The sequence below is a fragment of the Nesoenas mayeri genome (genome assembly GCF_963082525.1).
Source record: "Nesoenas mayeri genome assembly, chromosome: 19".
NCBI classification, from domain to species: Eukaryota; Metazoa; Chordata; class Aves; order Columbiformes; family Columbidae; genus Nesoenas; species Nesoenas mayeri.
The window spans coordinates 8525526-8543625 of NC_137568.1; the positions used below are offsets into that span (position 1 = coordinate 8525526).

The 18100-nt window shown below is 43.9% G+C and overlaps 1 protein-coding gene across 1 annotated transcript; it reads left to right on the top strand.

Moving 5' to 3' along the window:
* Positions 1-2606: 2606 nt before the first annotated feature.
* On the top strand, positions 2607-17815 carry LOC308047942 (myosin heavy chain, skeletal muscle, adult-like; the record flags this gene model as incomplete). The annotated part of the gene is made up of 38 exons (XM_080356763.1): positions 2607-2810; positions 2897-3040; positions 3133-3289; positions 3955-3982; positions 4080-4188; positions 4282-4374; positions 4504-4567; positions 4659-4757; positions 4859-4962; positions 5043-5181; positions 5953-6071; positions 6188-6337; positions 7104-7274; positions 8060-8369; positions 8500-8567; positions 9323-9410; positions 9503-9620; positions 9758-9881; positions 9968-10104; positions 10189-10444; positions 11451-11693; positions 11913-12089; positions 12175-12320; positions 12408-12498; positions 12587-12976; positions 13128-13254; positions 13434-13552; positions 13986-14182; positions 14481-14664; positions 14751-14916; positions 15088-15212; positions 15374-15682; positions 15782-15985; positions 16243-16368; positions 16457-16627; positions 16714-16818; positions 16962-17057; positions 17657-17815. The coding sequence occupies 38 exons, from the start codon at positions 2607-2609 to the stop codon at positions 17813-17815; spliced, it is 5817 nt and encodes a 1938-aa protein (XP_080212889.1).
* Between the last annotated feature and the right edge of the window lie 285 nt (positions 17816-18100).

Consider the following 18100-nt stretch of genomic DNA (forward strand, 5'->3'; position numbering starts at 1 on the left):
CCCATTTTTTGGGGTGTGCGTCCCTGACAATACACAATACCTCAGTGATTTCCTCAAAATTTCAGTCAGGACACGGATCAAAGTTTTAAAAAATTTGCTGATATGTCTTCATATCAAATCATTCAAGCAGATGTCAGATGCCCTTACAGCACTCGATGTCTGGTTAGTTCCTGAGTCTTGTGCACAAGTTACAGCCATCTCACTCAAAGTTCAACTGGTAGTGCTCACCATAAGTTAAAACCACAAATCAAATGGATGTATTTTTTTGTAGTGCCTAGTTACCAGACAATTTAGATGCACAGAATGTGAAGGTCCTATATGATGTGATCCGTGAGTCTCTGCTCACAACTAACTACAATCCCTGGAAATACTCCCTTATGTACTAGTGATTGCTCAGGTCCTTCCTGTAGGAGATAAGAGACACTTTCCTTACTTGTGGAGGGACTGAGAAGGATATTTGTACGTCTCCTTTCTTCCCCAGTAATACTTAGATATTTTAGAGCAAGAACTCACATATTAAAAAATCCCCAGCTAGTTTCAATTGTTTTCCTCCTCTGGCAGGCATGTATCCGTTTTAAATTATTCTTCTTTGCTGATTATTTCTTATCTAGGCAAATCACAGACAGTCTTGATCTCTTAATTTTATTTTAGTAAAAAATGCATAGTGAAATCCTGATGGTCATATTTTATAGATTTTATAGTTTAAGCTCTCTCATGAAGAAGAAACACTACTACTCATTTTCAGGAAACTTTGTAACCAAGCTGTATGTGTGCAAATTCCTAATTGTCTGTTTGGGAACTCTGATATATTACTTTAAGTCTAGCCTTTCTGAAGGTCTTCTGCAAGCTGAAGCAGGATGTGAAAGTAACGACATTAATTGGTCCAAGTTGTAGTACTGTCAGTAACAAAGTTCATATCTCTAAGAGCCTACTGAAGGTTTTGGGTCTGCTTATGCACAGCTTGAGGAGAGTGAACTGTGCAGCCTTAGCAACCCCTATCTGGATTTTAAAAAATGTCTGTTCATTCTCTGTGGGTTACTCTGCTTAACCAAATAGACCACATCACTTGTACAGTCCTTCCTTCTAGTCCTGTAAAGATCTAAATGCTAGTTATCTTATACTGCCTTTGGTGATTCATAATCCTATGGACTAAGAACTCCATTTATTGACCTACTGTGTTGTTTGGGAGAGTGGGGAAGGAGTAATGGAGATAAGTAAGAGAGGAAAAATTCCTCTTCCATTTGATGGGCTGTCTCACATGGGACACGTTACCATTGTCAAAGTCTAAGAAAACTTTCAAAAAAGGTTTTAGATTTCTAACACTGACTTATGAGGGCAGGGCAGATGCTGAAATCAAGCCCTCCATCCCAAAAGCACAGCTGAGTGTGCACGCCTGGAGACACCTCACTTCACAGGATGCTGTGATTTTTCACTGTTAAAATCGGAAGCCATCTTTTGTTCTTACATGTTATGTGGTAGATGCCACAACAATTTTCAACTCCTTGTTTATTATTAGGGACATGCAGAATGTCTTCAGATACCTTATCTTTCTGGGAAATGATATATCTTTCAAATATGATATATTTTAAAAATAATACACCTTTATGTTTGTCTTTATAATATCTTTATTTCCATCAGCATTTGTGTTTATCTTAAGACCCTGGAAATCACCTCAAACACTCTATACATGAGCTGTATTTCAAGAGCTGATATATTGTCCCTGCAGGAATTTGAGTTACGATATATTCCTGGTTTTCTATTATCAAGAAAAACACCTTGGTTTTAGTCAGAATGAATTGTAGGTTTGTTTGTTATTTTTCAAGTATTTCTTCATAAAACTCACTGCATCATGTCAATAAGAAAAGTGCCACTACCTGCATCGTATAGCTTGAATTGTTGCAGGACTACGTAACAAACAATCTATCTTGGATGGATCAGAAAGTCACCCAGAAATATGTCAGCATAATCCTTAAGTCCTGCATCCAAGTTCTCTAAGTGCCTTAACTGATCAAGATTCCCTCCTTAATTCTCTCGTCAAATTATTTATAGTAGATATAGCCATGTAACTGGTAAGATAGAAAAAATTTCTAATTATATCTAGTCAAATCAAACGACAATTATGTCTTTAGGTAAGTCTGCCAAACAATGTTTTGCCAGAGAATATTGGCCAAAAATGCTTTGACCGAAGAAAGAAGAAGAGTCCAAATCATCTGCATACCAGACTCTATAAAACCTCCTTGAGACTGTTGTGCCCTGCTCTTACTGACAGTGTCAAGGTAAGTGTATGGGTTCTGTAGCACTGCAGAGACAGCAATTTTTCTTCATTCTACATGCCTCACTGCATTCTGCTTGCTTCTGATAACCAGAAGTGAGGGTTTGCTTCTGATAGCTGGAATTTTCAATCTGCTTTCCATGGCATCTTTTTATTTCCAAATTATTAATGTACTAGCAACTGTTACTGAAAATGATATTCTAGTTTAAATACTGTAAAGGTAGAAAATGTAAGAGATTTCATCACTGGCACAGAAAACTATTGTCAATTGATGGGAGGTATCTTCTTTCCCCCTCAGAGTCTTCTGCTGACGTGTCTTCAATAAGGTGCAGCCATGTCATCAGACGCTGAGATGGCTGTTTTTGGGGAGGCAGCTCCTTACCTCCGAAAGTCAGAAAAGGAGAGAATCGAGGCCCAGAACAAGCCTTTTGATGCCAAGTCATCTGTCTTTGTGGTACATGCAAAGGAATCCTTTGTGAAAGGGACAATCCAGAGTAGGGAATCAGGGAAGGTCACCGTCAAGACAGAAGGTGGAGAGGTGAGGAAAATGCAAGGCTTGAGAACACAATTTAGTTCCCACTCTGGGCTCTTAGCTGACACGTATCAGTTTCTCTTTCTTGACAGACTCTGACCGTGAAGGAAGATCAAATCTTCTCCATGAACCCTCCCAAGTACGATAAAGTGGAGGACATGGCCATGATGACCCACCTCCATGAACCCGCTGTGCTGTACAACCTCAAAGAGCGTTATGCAGCCTGGATGATCTACGTAAGTACCAGCAGCAGTCTTCCTTTGGGGAGCTGGGAGAACTGCTCTGCCAGGCTCAGGGGAAGGCAACGTGCTGTGTCCCTTCCTCGCAGACCTACTCGGGTCTCTTCTGCGTCACCGTCAACCCCTACAAGTGGCTGCCGGTGTACAACCCGGAGGTGGTGTTGGCCTACAGAGGCAAGAAGCGCAGTGAGGCCCCTCCACACATCTTCTCCATCTCTGACAATGCCTATCAGTTCATGTTAAATGGTGAGTTGATTGATAGCTCTTCAAATCGTACTGTAGTGTGCAATTTTGGAAAAATCTTCATTTTCTCTGCAGATAATTTTCAAATATATGGAGTCATGTTTACATCATATGTGTCGGTTGAGTAAGCTAGTATCCCCATCCTTAACTGAGATAAATAGCAGAGAAAACACACTGCTAATGTTGTGGAGGCAAGTTTTGCAGTTATGGATTAAAAAGTCTTATGGAAAGCAGAATTAGCAAGGCTACAGGAGTGTTGGTTCTCTATCTTAAAATGAAGCATGGAATCAAATATTAATAACATTTAATTCATTTTACATTACATATTTAAACTCACTGAAATTATATTGACATTACAAAATAATATTTGCTTTTGCTTCTGTCTGATACATAGAAATATCAAGTTTGATTTAAAGAGCATTATTTAAAAAAAAAAAGATAGTATATTTTGTCTTACATTCATATCCAAATAAGACTTAGTTTCTTTATTCAGACAACTTCAGAAAATCCTGAGAGGGATTAAGTGCTGCATTTCCAGGGAATTTTAACTAGGAATTTGCTATCCAGTGTTCCTGCACTGTTAACGAAGCTTCAGTTCATACTTAGTTTCTCTATAGCCTTTGGTTTCTCTGCAATTCATCAGTACTAAGAACACACTGTCTTCACAGATCGCGAGAACCAGTCGATCCTGATCACGTACGTACACTCCCTGCTGGGTCCCTGCACGGCTGCCCAGTGCCAGGGGATCTCCTGCCTGACCACACGCTCTCTGCTTCTCTCTTTGCTTTGACAGCGGAGAATCCGGTGCAGGGAAGACTGTGAACACCAAGCGTGTCATCCAGTACTTTGCAACAATTGCAGCCAGTGGGGAGAAGAAGAAGGAAGAGCCCGGCAAAATGCAGGTAAATTAATAGATGCTGGCTTGAATCAAAGCTTTTCTCCATTCCTGACATGATTTTTGGAAAGGATAACCAGCAATATCTATCATCCTGCAGGGAACGCTTGAGGATCAAATCATCAGCGCCAACCCACTGCTGGAGGCCTTTGGAAACGCCAAGACCGTGAGGAACGACAACTCCTCACGCTTTGTAAGTTGTTGCTTTGAACAGAATCTCTCCTGCTCATTCCAAGACAAGTGATGACCCTGGCAGTATCCCACATAAAGGAGATGTCAGAAGAGCCCAAAAGGCTGAAATGCTGCTGCTTCTCCTTAACAGGGCAAATTCATCAGAATCCACTTTGGAGCCACGGGCAAACTGGCTTCTGCAGACATTGAAACTTGTAAGAGACTCTCCTGGCCTGATCCCATTCCTCCCCAAATTCCCACCTCCATGTGCATTCCTGTGCCTGACTCTTCTGCCTTCCTTGCCAGATCTGCTGGAGAAGTCCAGAGTCACTTTCCAGCTCCCTGCAGAAAGAAGCTACCACATCTTCTATCAGATCATGTCCAACAAGAAGCCGGAGCTAATTGGTAGGAAGGATCGTTATGACTTTTTGAGGATGATTGCTGAGCAACAGTTCACCCTATTACCTGCTTGGTAAAACCTGTGTCTTGCCTCTTCCTGCTTTCAGACATGCTCCTCATCACCACCAACCCTTTTGATTTCCACTATGTGAGTCAAGGTGAGGTCACTGTTCCCAGCATTGATGACCAGGAGGAACTGATGGCTACAGATGTAAGTACTTGAAAGAAATATTTGTACTGTGATAGTTAAGGATTTTAGGCAATGTTCTTACTTCATTGTTTTGACTACAGAGTGCCATTGACATCCTGGGCTTCACTGCTGATGAAAAGACTGCCATCTACAAGCTGACAGGGGCCGTCATGCACTATGGGAATCTGAAGTTCAAGCAGAAACAACGAGAGGAGCAGGCAGAGCCTGATGGCACAGAAGGTCCTTAGCATTTGACCTCTTAATAAATAAATAAATCAATTTTGGGAAGATACTTTGGTTTTCAGTCAGGACAAAAGCTACAGTTCTTTATTTTTTTATAGTGAAAACCAGGTAATGTTTCTTTAATATCCACGAGGCTGTGAACCTGATTTTCTGATCCCTGGAATATCTTACTCATTGGTTACTTCAGTTAGTTTTTGATGGGCTAGTTCAATATATTTTTTCACTTAGCATGTAGAGGATATTGACAAGATTTTTGAATGGGCAGCTTCTCTATTTGCATACATGGGGTATGGATTAAGCTTTGGCATGTGCCTAGAGGATATTTCAAAAGGATGGACCCAGTTTGAAATCACTATGGCTTTGAAATTGAGTCCATCTTTTTGGAACACTTTGTACTTCTATCAGTAGTGTAGAACACAGTCTGTTTAAATGTAAGAGCTTTCTTAGATCTTAACCGACATGCCAAGTTGTAATCTTCATGTATTCTTAAAGTGAACATTATGAAAATAATTTTTTCAGTTTATAAATTTAGTTAAAATATTAAAGGATAAGTTTCTTACTGATAACTACCTACTTTCCAAAACCACCAGTATTTTCTTTCACAGCTTTTCTGTCTTCAATATGCTTGCTGTAATACTAGATTAAAAGATATGCAGACAAGAATTTTGAATGCTGATGTAATTTCTTGACACACACCTATGGATCAACCCAGTCCTTGTCCAGTGGTGGACAAAGAAAAATGTTTTCTTTGTCTCTCTTGTGTTTCAGTTGCTGACAAGGCCGCCTACCTGATGGGTCTGAACTCAGCAGACCTGCTCAAGGCCCTCTGCTACCCCCGAGTCAAGGTTGGGAATGAATATGTGACCAAAGGCCAAACTGTGGAGCAGGTAAAACAGTTGGTTGCTAGGAGTACATCATTGTACCTCAGAATTTCTCTTCTGACAGATAAAATTCCCTGATTTTCTCTGAGCAATAATTTTTCTGCATTTCTCCTTTGTTTAAGGTGAACAATGCTGTAGGTGCTCTTGCAAAGGCTGTCTATGAGAAGATGTTCCTGTGGATGGTTGTTCGTATCAACCAACAGCTGGACACAAAACAGCCCAGACAGTACTTCATTGGTGTCCTGGACATTGCTGGCTTTGAGATCTTTGATGTAAGGAACAGAGTTTTCACAACAGCTTCATGGAAGGGACAATGGGCATTAGAAAATTCAAAGACTTCTTTCATGAAGAGTCAGATTTTTGTAAAAAACAGTGATCAAGAAATCTCACTATTAAAGAGATTGGCGCTTTCAACCTTTAGATCTTAATAGGAGAGAAACAAATACCACAGAATATTAAGCTTAGTTAAAAGAAAAAAGGAAGAAATCTGTGACAAAGTTACATGGGCCAAAGGTATGGAAAATATTAAAAGGCTTTAGAAATACTCATGCTGTTGGTGAAAGAACCCCAAAAGTTTCCATACTAGAGCTTGGAAATATCTAAAGCCACTATCTTAAAAGCAGAAAAATATTCGAGTATTAAATACAGACACTCTTCATAGCTGGGGTGTTGGGAGAGACAGGGTCTAGTAATAAATTTATTCTGATGGGAGAAAGTGTGTTGAAGTTATTTACTGAATTTGATTAAGAATTAAGGTATTCCTAAAGGATAAGGGATAATTATCATAATTTAAAAATTCATTTTACATGGAATGAAAACAAACAAACAAAAATCTCTACATTACAATTTATTAGATGTCTTTTCTCTCTTCAGAATCCCTGTACAATCCCACTGAAAGATTCCTGGCAGAACAGAAAGGGAAGGGGCTTTGTATTTATCTGAAGAGACACATGAAGGATTAGAACAACACAGGGAAAAGCCTTGTGGGAATGGCTGAATGTTGAAAAAGTTGTATTTTTTTTTTTTTACATTTGGCAGTTCAACAGCTTTGAGCAGCTGTGCATCAACTTCACCAATGAGAAACTGCAACAGTTCTTCAACCACCACATGTTCGTGCTGGAGCAGGAGGAGTACAAGAAGGAGGGAATTGAATGGGAGTTCATTGACTTTGGGATGGACCTGGCTGCCTGCATTGAGCTCATTGAGAAGGTACCTTTTCCTTACAAGTGTACAATGTATCCTTCCTGTTCAGGTGCATTAATGTTAGAATTCTCTAGTTATTAAGGGATACATAAAGAATTTTTTCATATCTGGAATAAAATCCGGGCTACAAAGATTATTAGGGGCCTACCGCACCTTTCTTAAGAAGAGAAACTGAGAGAGGTGGGTCTGTTCAGCCTGGAGAAGCTGAGAGGGAATCTCATCAATGTTTATAAACATCTCACGGGTGGATGTCAAGGGGATGTACCAGACTCTTTTCAGTGGTGCCCAACGATACGATAAGAGGCAACAGGCACAGACTGAAGCAAAGGATGCTTCACCTGAGTATGAGGAGAAAATTCTTTACTTTGAGGGTGACAGAGCCCTGAAACAGGCTATCCAGAGCGGGTGTGGAGTCTCCTTCTCTGGAGACATTCAAACCCACCTGGAGCAACACTGTGTGATCTGCTCTAGTGACCATGCGTTAGCAGGGAGGTTGGACTGGGGGATCTCCAGAGGTCCCTTCAGCCCAAATCATTCTGTGATTCTGTGATTTCAGGCACTGTATTTCTGTAATCTGTAATGTTGCCAGTAATATTAAAAAGTAGTTCCAAAAGTAAAGGTAAAATATCAAGGGTGAAAATTATGAATCTCAATTTTCTATGACATATTGTCCAGAAAAGAACAGAAGCAACATTATCTTCTGATTAGTTACAAAGCTTTTTGTCTTAACACTAGCCTCTTTCCAACCAAGCAATCTGTTTCTGCTTCTTGTCTATTGTAACGTCTTCCAGCCCATGGGCATCTTCTCCATCCTGGAAGAGGAGTGCATGTTCCCCAAGGCAACTGACACCTCTTTCAAGAACAAGCTCTATGACCAACATCTGGGCAAGTCTAGCAACTTCCAGAAGCCCAAACCTGCCAAAGGCAAGGCTGAGGCTCACTTCTCCCTGGTGCACTATGCTGGCACGGTGGACTACAACATCACTGGCTGGCTGGAGAAGAACAAGGACCCCCTGAATGAAACTGTCATTGGGTTGTACCAGAAATCGTCTGTGAAGACACTAGCTTTACTCTTTGCGAACTATGGTGGAGCAGATGCAGGTCAGCTCTGTGAAAGCTGCATGTTCAATGTGGGAAGAAGCTAACAGGAAATCAAATAGGAAAAGGTTTAAAAATTGTTTTCTGTTCTGAAATTCAATGTTCAACATTAATATTTTAATTTGATTTACAGAGAGTGGTGGCAAAAAGGGTGGCAAGAAGAAGGGTTCTTCTTTCCAGACTGTCTCAGCCCTTTTCCGAGTATGTATCGGTTTAGTCACTTTGTCTCTCCTTCCTTGAACGGAGGGAATTTAAAATGTGAAAAGTTACTTTATAACTCTTGAGGACCTTTAGCAAGAGGTTGAAGAAGATTATGTACTGTAGGTAAATATTCTTTCAGTTTAAATGATGGTAAATTTTCTTTCCTTTATTTTTTTTTAACATGGAATTATTAAAATATCAAAATGAAAACTCCTTGAAATGGTCGAGGAGGTTGACACTCAGATCTTTTTTCATAAACCTGTGGGGTTTATGCTAACTTTTATATTGATATAGGTCAGTTTCTATCATATATTGCACAGAGTTCAGGATGTTTTAACAAAGAGAGATTTTTGAATTCTGAATATTTTCAATACTGCTGGCATGAACAATTCCTAAGCAGTCCTGAAAACCAGAGAGCATGGCTTTTTGATTCTCATATATGAAAGTGCAACCAATATATTGATACAGGAGCACAAGCATAAGGAATTGTTCATGACTTTCAAAGCCATGTCTCTTGGAGTAATATTCAAGTTTTTGTAAATCATAAATTATGATGGCAAAGTAACCAAATTGTATTTCCTTTTAATAATAATGTTCAACAATGAAAGATGGATGAATACATAAACATATATTAATATGGAAATGTTGTAATTGAGTATAATTGAGTATAATCTGATTCAATAGAAGCAGGGATGCAGATGCAGGGATGCAGATCTTTCATTTGCTGATGTAAACTTCAAATCCTACTCTCACAGGAAAATTTAAACAAGCTGATGACAAATCTGCGCAGCACTCACCCCCATTTTGTACGATGCATCATCCCAAATGAAACAAAAACACCAGGTAAGCAGATTCAATAGGAGGAAAAAAAAGACCCAGAAGCTCTTCTGGTGAGTATCAAACAATGGAGAAGTCACTAATGGTGGTATTGTTAGGTGCCATGGAACATGAGCTGGTGCTGCATCAGCTGCGGTGCAATGGCGTGCTGGAAGGAATCCGAATTTGCAGGAAAGGATTCCCCAGCAGAGTCCTGTATGCTGACTTCAAGCAAAGGTAAAAGTGCTTTCACTGTCCCTACCACATGACATGACTGAGTCAGACAGTCAGCTGTTGCTGAGGAGGCTGTGAGGCTCTGCCTCAGTGCAGGTTTCAGTAATGTGGATTTCTCCATACTCTGCTTTCTCCTACAGATACAGAGTGCTTAATGCAAGTGCTATTCCAGAAGGTCAGTTCATGGACAGCAAGAAGGCTTCAGAGAAGCTTCTTGGGTCCATTGATGTGGACCACACCCAGTATAGATTTGGTCACACTAAGGTAGAAACAAGTCTTGTGTTCGATCATTGTGCACCTCTATTACACACTACCTGAGACTGATGTGTTACAATGTTCCCTTTCTCAAGGTGTTCTTCAAAGCTGGGCTGATAGGTCTGCTGGAGGAGATGAGAGACGAGAAACTAGCAGAGATTATGACCATGATACAAGCCAGGTGCAGGGGCTACCTGATGAGAGTGGAGTATCGGAAAATGGTGGAGAGGAGGTAGACATACTCATACTACTTGGCTAATTGAGTCTAAATTCACCACCAGCACAATATGCAATAGCCATGTGAATTTTACTTCAGGGAGTCCATATTTTGCATCCAGTACAATGTCCGTGCATTCATGAATGTGAAGCACTGGCCCTGGATGAAGTTGTTCTTCAAGATCAAGCCCTTGCTGAAGAGCGCAGAATCGGAGAAGGAGATGGCCAACATGAAGGAAGAATTTGAGAAAACCAAGGAAGAACTTGCGAAGTCAGAGGCAAAGAGGAAGGAGCTGGAGGAGAAAATGGTGGTCCTGCTGCAGGAGAAAAATGACCTGCAGCTCCAAGTGCAGGCGGTGAGTATCACTGTTCATTTGTCCCTGGGAAAGTAATGTCACACAGCCAGAACACTTCTCACCCTGAGCAGGGACTCACAGGAGGCTGAATAATGTGTAGTAGAAAACGTTCTAAATCACACACTCTAACACTGCGTAAACAGGCACTGGCAGGGGCATGGTGAGTCTCGTGGCAGCCCCACATGAGACCTGACGTTCCTGCTGCCTGAGGAAAGAGCCACGTAACACCAGGCAACAAGTAACCCACAGCAGAGAGCTCTGAACTGAAGGGAAATATCTCCACCTACTTAACATTCATCACCATGTATCTGTCTAACAGAGTCAAGGCAAAGCTCAGAAGGATACAGTATTTACAGCTACACTAGGGAAGCCATGATTACTTTCAGAAACATGGATACTTCCCATTCAAACTCAATTAGGAAAAGGCAGTTTCTTCACACCAAATGAAGTGATCAACTAGTTAGCACTGTAAATGCTCAGCATGGGCTGGAAAGAAGGCACAGAGGTGACCGATAGCAAAGGCAAAGACACTGCTGGTCTTTCAGCAATTTCAATGCATGTAGAAAGGTGATAAATTTCTTTCTCAACTAAATTATTCTCATAAGATGGAAAAGCCTTCATTTCCCAAATCTTATAAGGTTCTCAATGAGGCAATTAAAAAGCTACTAAGTGCTTCTCCTTTCAGGAAAAAGGACTCCAAGCTTTTGTTCCTGCTGAAACTAGTAATTGAAGTGACCACTCTTGTGTTGTGCTGTGTTTGTGAGTGCAGGAGATATCTTATAGCTACACTCTCTGTGAGACAATTTGAAGAGACACAAAAAATTTGGAATCAATGTTGATAGTAGATAAACAGGATTCCCAATAGACACGTGGCAAGATCCTTCGGTTTCTGGAGTGGAAGGCCATGGTCGGTCCTGTATTAACGTGTGCCTACTCAGGGATAAAAAAGACAGAGCAGAGAAACTTCAAAACATTACAACCCATAAAATCTGTGTCTCTCCACCAGGAAGCAGATAGTTTGGCTGATGCTGAGGAAAGATGTGACCAGCTCATCAAAACCAAAATCCAGCTGGAAGCCAAAATTAAGGAGGTGACTGAAAGGGCTGAGGATGAGGAGGAAATTAATGCTGAGCTGACAGCCAAGAAGAGAAAACTGGAGGATGAATGCTCGGAGTTGAAGAAAGATATTGATGACCTCGAGTTAACGTTGGCCAAAGTGGAGAAGGAAAAACATGCCACTGAAAACAAGGTACACACACGGGGAGACAAATAAAGAATGAAGGGACAGATGCTTCCCATGTCAGCCTGGTACCCTCAAACCAAAGTAAGGTTTGGAGCATCAGAATGGTGAAGCTAGGCAGTCCAAATAAAAAACAAGCTCCTGGTTAAGGACTGCAAAGTGAAAAGATCACTGTATCAGCATTGAAGTCATCTACACGGACTTTCAGCACTTTCTTAAAATCAACAGGTGAAAAACCTGACAGAGGAAATGGCAGCCCTGGACGAGACCATTGCCAAGCTGACAAAAGAGAAGAAAGCCCTCCAAGAGGCCCATCAGCAGACACTGGATGACCTGCAGGCAGAAGAGGACAAAGTCAACACACTGACCAAAGCCAAGACCAAGCTGGAGCAGCAAGTGGATGATGTGAGCACACGGCCATCCATCAAGAACAGGACAGGTATGGAGTTAGACCTGACTGGTCATGAGTTGAGGGTCTTGTTCTTTTTAGCTGGAAGGGTCCTTGGAGCAAGAGAAGAAACTGCGCATGGACCTTGAGAGAGCTAAGAGGAAACTGGAAGGAGACCTGAAGCTGGCCCAAGACAGCATAATGGACTTGGAAAATGATAAGCAGCAGCTGGATGAAAAACTGAAGAAGTAAGTGTGGTTTTGGGACACCTGAGTGCTGGGCTGGTCACACTTGTCTTTTTCCCTGATCTCTAACATGGTTTGATTTGCCCACAGGAAAGACTTTGAGATCAGCCAGATCCAGAGCAAGATCGAGGATGAGCAAGCAATGGGCATGCAATTACAGAAGAAGATCAAGGAACTGCAGGCAAGTCTCTGTTCATTCTCTTCTGAACTTTGGAAAGACATCAGGTAGGAGGAGGGACTGGGTGTGAAGGGTCCCTAATGTTCTACAGGCCCGTATTGAGGAACTGGAGGAGGAAATTGAGGCCGAGCGAACCTCTCGGGCAAAAGCCGAGAAGCATCGCGCTGACCTCTCCAGGGAGCTGGAGGAGATCAGCGAGCGCCTGGAGGAAGCAGGAGGGGCTACAGCAGCTCAGATTGAGATGAACAAGAAGCGTGAGGCCGAGTTTCAGAAGATGCGTCGCGACCTGGAAGAGGCCACGCTGCAGCACGAAGCCACGGCTGCCGCCCTGCGCAAGAAGCACGCGGACAGCACAGCTGAGCTTGGGGAGCAGATCGACAACCTGCAGCGAGTGAAGCAGAAGCTGGAGAAGGAGAAGAGCGAGCTGAAGATGGAGATTGACGACTTGGCCAGTAACATGGAGTCTGTCTCCAAGGCCAAGGTATGAAATTGGAGCAGAAAATGTCCACAGGGCCAAGGTCTGGCCCATAACCTACATCTACCAGCCACATTCTCATTAAAAATATCCCTGCTGTAAGAATAATGAGAGTGCAGCTGTTGATCTCCTTTTTTTCCTTGTGGTTTCTACCTAGGCAAATCTGGAGAAGATGTGCCGCACTCTGGAAGACCAGCTGAGTGAGATTAAAACAAAGGAGGAGCAGAATCAGCGCATGATCAACGACCTCAATACTCAAAGAGCTCGTCTGCAGACAGAATCAGGTGAGATATCCTCATTCCTAAGGTAGAATGGGACAACGTGCACTCAGTGAGGATAGCGCATGGTACAGTGTGACAACTGCTTAAACCTTTCCAGGCCGCTCCTGATCAAATGGGTTTACAGGCAGAAACTGTCACAGTGTTACTAGTCTAGTTGCCTTTCTTCAATTTCCTCTTCCCAGGTGAATATTCACGCCAGGTGGAGGAAAAGGATGCTCTGATTTCTCAGCTGTCCAGGGGCAAGCAAGGCTTTACCCAACAGATTGAGGAACTCAGGAGACATCTAGAAGAAGAAATAAAGGTCTGCAAGCACCCTGCTGTACACAGTCTATATCTCCCCTAAAAGTATCTGGAGAATCCTGTCTGATCCAGACTGGTTCAATATTCTTTACCCAAACTAACATAGTACTCGAGGGAATTCCAGTAATGCATATACAACAACTCATAGGCTACAGAGGAAAGGAAGTGTCATGATTTTGATGATGGAAGTAATGAGAATCTGTCCATACTCTCTAAGACCGGATGCAGACACATATGTAGAAACAGTAGACGACTGTTCCCAGAGCCTGTGTCACTAAGACATCTCATCCGCCAGAACACATGGATGATGGCTCCAGGAGCTCCCAGCTTTGCATTTGCTTAATTTGAGTGTCATTTGTAATTTCTTGAGAGTATCACTATCAAGCGTCATCTCAATTCAAGTATCCAGGTTACCAATCTCCATGTTCCCCCAGGCCAAGAACGCCCTGGCCCACGCCCTGCAGTCTGCTCGCCATGACTGTGACTTGCTCCGGGAACAATATGAGGAGGAGCAGGAAGCCAAGGGGGAGCTGCAGCGTGCGCTGTCCAAGGCCAACAGCGAAGTGGCCCAGTGGAGAACCAAATACGAGACTGACGCTATTCAGCGCACGGAGGAGCTGGAGGAGGCCAAGTACGTGGGAAGTGGGATGTTGAATGGCTGGAGAAGACTGAGGCTGTCAAGGGAAATTGGAGTCCCTAAGTTTGGGTTAGGACAGTGGTGGGACCAAGGCAGGAATAGATCATCATTGCCATAAAGGGGAGGAAGCGGGGAGGGAGAGGATAGACATGCTGTGGAAAGAGAGATTGGAAGCACAAATGGAACCCTTGAGCTAGACCAGCTAGGACAGGCCATATACTCAGAAGGTGTCATGACACAGATGTAGTAGACCCTTAAGCTCTAACCTGGAGCTGTGCTGATCTCCTCCCAGGAAGAAGCTGGCACAGCGCCTGCAAGAGGCAGAGGAACATGTTGAAGCTGTGAATGCCAAATGTGCCTCCCTGGAAAAGACAAAGCAGAGGCTGCAGAATGAAGTGGAGGACCTGATGATTGATGTGGAGCGATCAAATGCTGCCTGTGCAGCTCTGGATAAGAAGCAGAAGAACTTTGACAAGGTCTTTTGGGCTCCAGACATGGCGTTCCTGGGCAGAGCATCCCCTCCTGATGGCCACGTCCAAACTCACACCTGGTTTCTCTTCAGATCCTGGCAGAATGGAAACAGAAGTACGAGGAGACACAGGCTGAGCTGGAAGCCTCCCAGAAGGAGTCTCGCTCTCTCAGCACGGAGCTCTTTAAGATGAAGAATGCCTATGAGGAGTCCTTGGACCACCTGGAAACGCTGAAGCGGGAGAACAAGAACTTGCAGCGTAAGTGCCCGTCCCTCTGCTCCTGGCAGGGCTTTCTCCTGTCCAGCACTACGCACCGCTGCACATGGGTCTGTGCCTGCAGGTGGGCAGGGATGTCTGTCACCTTGGTGTGACAGGGCCCTTCCCGTTGTGCTCTGTGCCTGACCATGCCATTGGTGGTTGTTCCCACAGAGGAGATTTCCGACCTCACGGAGCAGATTGCAGAGGGAGGAAAGGCGATTCATGAGCTGGAGAAAGTCAAGAAGCAGATTGAGCAGGAGAAATCTGAAATCCAGGCTGCTCTGGAGGAAGCTGAGGTACACACACTGCTTCAAAGTGGTGTCCAGAGGGAAAGTATGGGAGTAGTTATCTGCAGAGCTGGCAGGAAAGCAAGCCTAGATTTCAAGAAGTACTGCTTAAGTGATGACTTAGGAAGCAAGCAATGGTTCAAGTCACTGTTCCTGCTGACTTTGTCCAGGCCTCCCTGGAACATGAAGAGGGGAAGATCCTGCGCCTCCAGCTTGAGCTCAACCAAGTGAAGTCGGAGATTGACAGGAAGATAGCAGAGAAAGATGAGGAGATTGACCAGATGAAGAGAAACCACCTCAGAATTGTGGAGTCCATGCAGAGCACCCTGGACGCTGAGATCAGGAGCAGGAATGAAGCCCTGCGGCTGAAGAAGAAGATGGAGGGAGACCTGAATGAAATGGAGATCCAGCTGAGCCATGCCAACCGTGTGGCTGCAGAGGCACAAAAGAACCTGAGAAACACCCAAGGAGTGCTCAAGGTCTGTTCAGCAAAGCTATGAAAGAGAGATGACACCCCTGAATATTTTGTCATGCAAGCACACACTGGTACCTTGCAATTTCTCTTGTCCATTTCTCAGGATACCCAGATACACTTGGATGATGCTCTGAGGACACAGGAGGACCTGAAGGAGCAGGTGGCCATGGTGGAGCGCAGAGCAAACCTGTTGCAGGCTGAAATTGAGGAGCTACGGGCAGCTCTGGAGCAGACGGAGCGTTCGAGGAAACTGGCTGAGCAGGAGCTTCTGGATGCCACCGAACGTGTGCAGCTCCTCCATACCCAGGTCAGGCACTCAACTGGAAACTAATCCCATCAAAAAGAGATAACAAAGAGTGAGATTGCTATGCAGCTTGTAAGTGATTACTATATAAACACTTGACAAGACATGCGATGTTATTGCCAGTCTAGGCAGCCACCCATGTCTGCTTGGCTGCTATGGCTGTTGCATCAAAGACTTTCATAACCTGTACACACACTTTTAGCTCTTCAAGTGGAGGCATTAGGTCTAACAGTACAAACCACATGTTTCCTGTTACACAGAACACCAGCTTAATCAACACCAAGAAGAAGCTGGAAACAGACATTACCCAAATTCAGAGTGAAATGGAGGATACGATCCAGGAAGCCCGCAATGCTGAAGAGAAGGCTAAGAAGGCCATCACAGATGTGAGTTGGGGGCTCCTTTCATTGCTGATGCTGGATGTATTCTCCTTCGAACTGCCCCCAAATGGACTTGACCCTTTGTTCTCATCAGGCAGCCATGATGGCAGAAGAGCTGAAGAAGGAGCAGGACACCAGCGCCCACCTGGAGAGGATGAAGAAGAACCTGGACCAGACGGTGAAGGATCTGCAGCTCCGTTTGGATGAGGCTGAGCAGTTGGCCCTGAAGGGAGGCAAGAAGCAAATCCAGAAGCTGGAGGCCAGAGTGCGTAGGGCTGCTCTTTGTACATGAGTGAACATGTCACATAAGCAGCCATCAGGGAAGCTCCAAAGATGAGCTTTTCCTTGCAGGTGCGGGAGCTGGAAGGGGAGGTTGATGCTGAGCAGAAGCGCAGCGCTGAAGCCGTGAAGGGTGTGCGCAAGTACGAGAGGAGGGTGAAGGAGCTGACCTACCAGGTAAGGCAGGAGGTCTCCTTGGACTGACAGAGTTTTCTCAATGTAAGTCAGATTTTGCACACGCCATCCCCAAGGGGAATTGTTAACTTTACTTGGTGGAAAGCAAATAATTCATTCTCTCTCTTGTTTGTCAACTCCTTTAGTCTGAGGAAGACCGTAAGAATATCCTGAGGCTTCAGGATCTGGTGGACAAACTGCAAATGAAGGTGAAATCCTACAAGAGACAAGCTGAGGAAGCTGTGAGTATTGTTTGGAGAATGTACAAGAATCACCTTCTATCAGGGCAGCTCGCTTATTGAGCTGACTATGAACACCAGAAAAGGAGCATGAGAGAAACACTCAAACACTCTTGGTTACGCCATTTCACTATGGTGTCATGAAGCCTCGCTGAGTTCTGGGCACTGTGTGTTTTGGGATAATGTGGGGAAGTTCTGCATCCTGTTTTATACAGGAGGTCAGACTAAACAGAGGGGCCACATCCACTGACTGAGGAATTCATGCATCTCTGCTGCTGATCAACAGCAGAAGGCTTCAGGGTCTTTCTCAACCTAATAAAACACACTGATATTTGGGCAGCAAATAGTGGCAGAAATGACACACCAAAGTGATGAATTAGCTCCTCAGGATTGACGCAGTAGTGGTGAAGCTTGTTCTAGTGGGGTCCTGAGTAAGGGAGGAGGAGGAGGTCTGTGTGAGGCTTGTGTGTGAGCATCAGTGGGTGGGGGATGGAGCTCTGGGCCTTCACCTGGGAAATCCCGCAGCCAGACAGGGCCGAGCTGCAGCAGGAGTGAAAGCCCTGCCCTGGGCTCCTCACCACCAACTCCCTCTCCCCACACAGGAGGAACTGTCCAACGTTAATCTCACAAAGTTCCGCAAGATCCAGCACGAGCTGGAGGAAGCCGAGGAGCGGGCTGACATTGCAGAGTCGCAGGTCAACAAGCTCCGAGTGAAGAGTCGGGAGTTTCACAGCAAAAAAATAGAAGAAGAAGAAGAGTGAGGATGTCTTGAGGCAGACAAGTGACTGGAGGGATGCACAAAATGTGAACCTCTTGGTCTCTTTCTTATGCAGTGTAATTTGTCTTTGCAATTGTGTGTAGACAATAAAGACCGTAGTTTCCTTTGCATACAGAACATGAGTAGGTTCTTCTCACTCTCCATTCTGCTCATTTTGTTTCCCTACTTAGCTATGGATTCCCATTAATCTCTGGCTATTGCTGTATATCTAGCCTGTGTCCTTTAGCTATCTGATCTGTTGCACATGCTTTTATTTCATGGGCAGTGA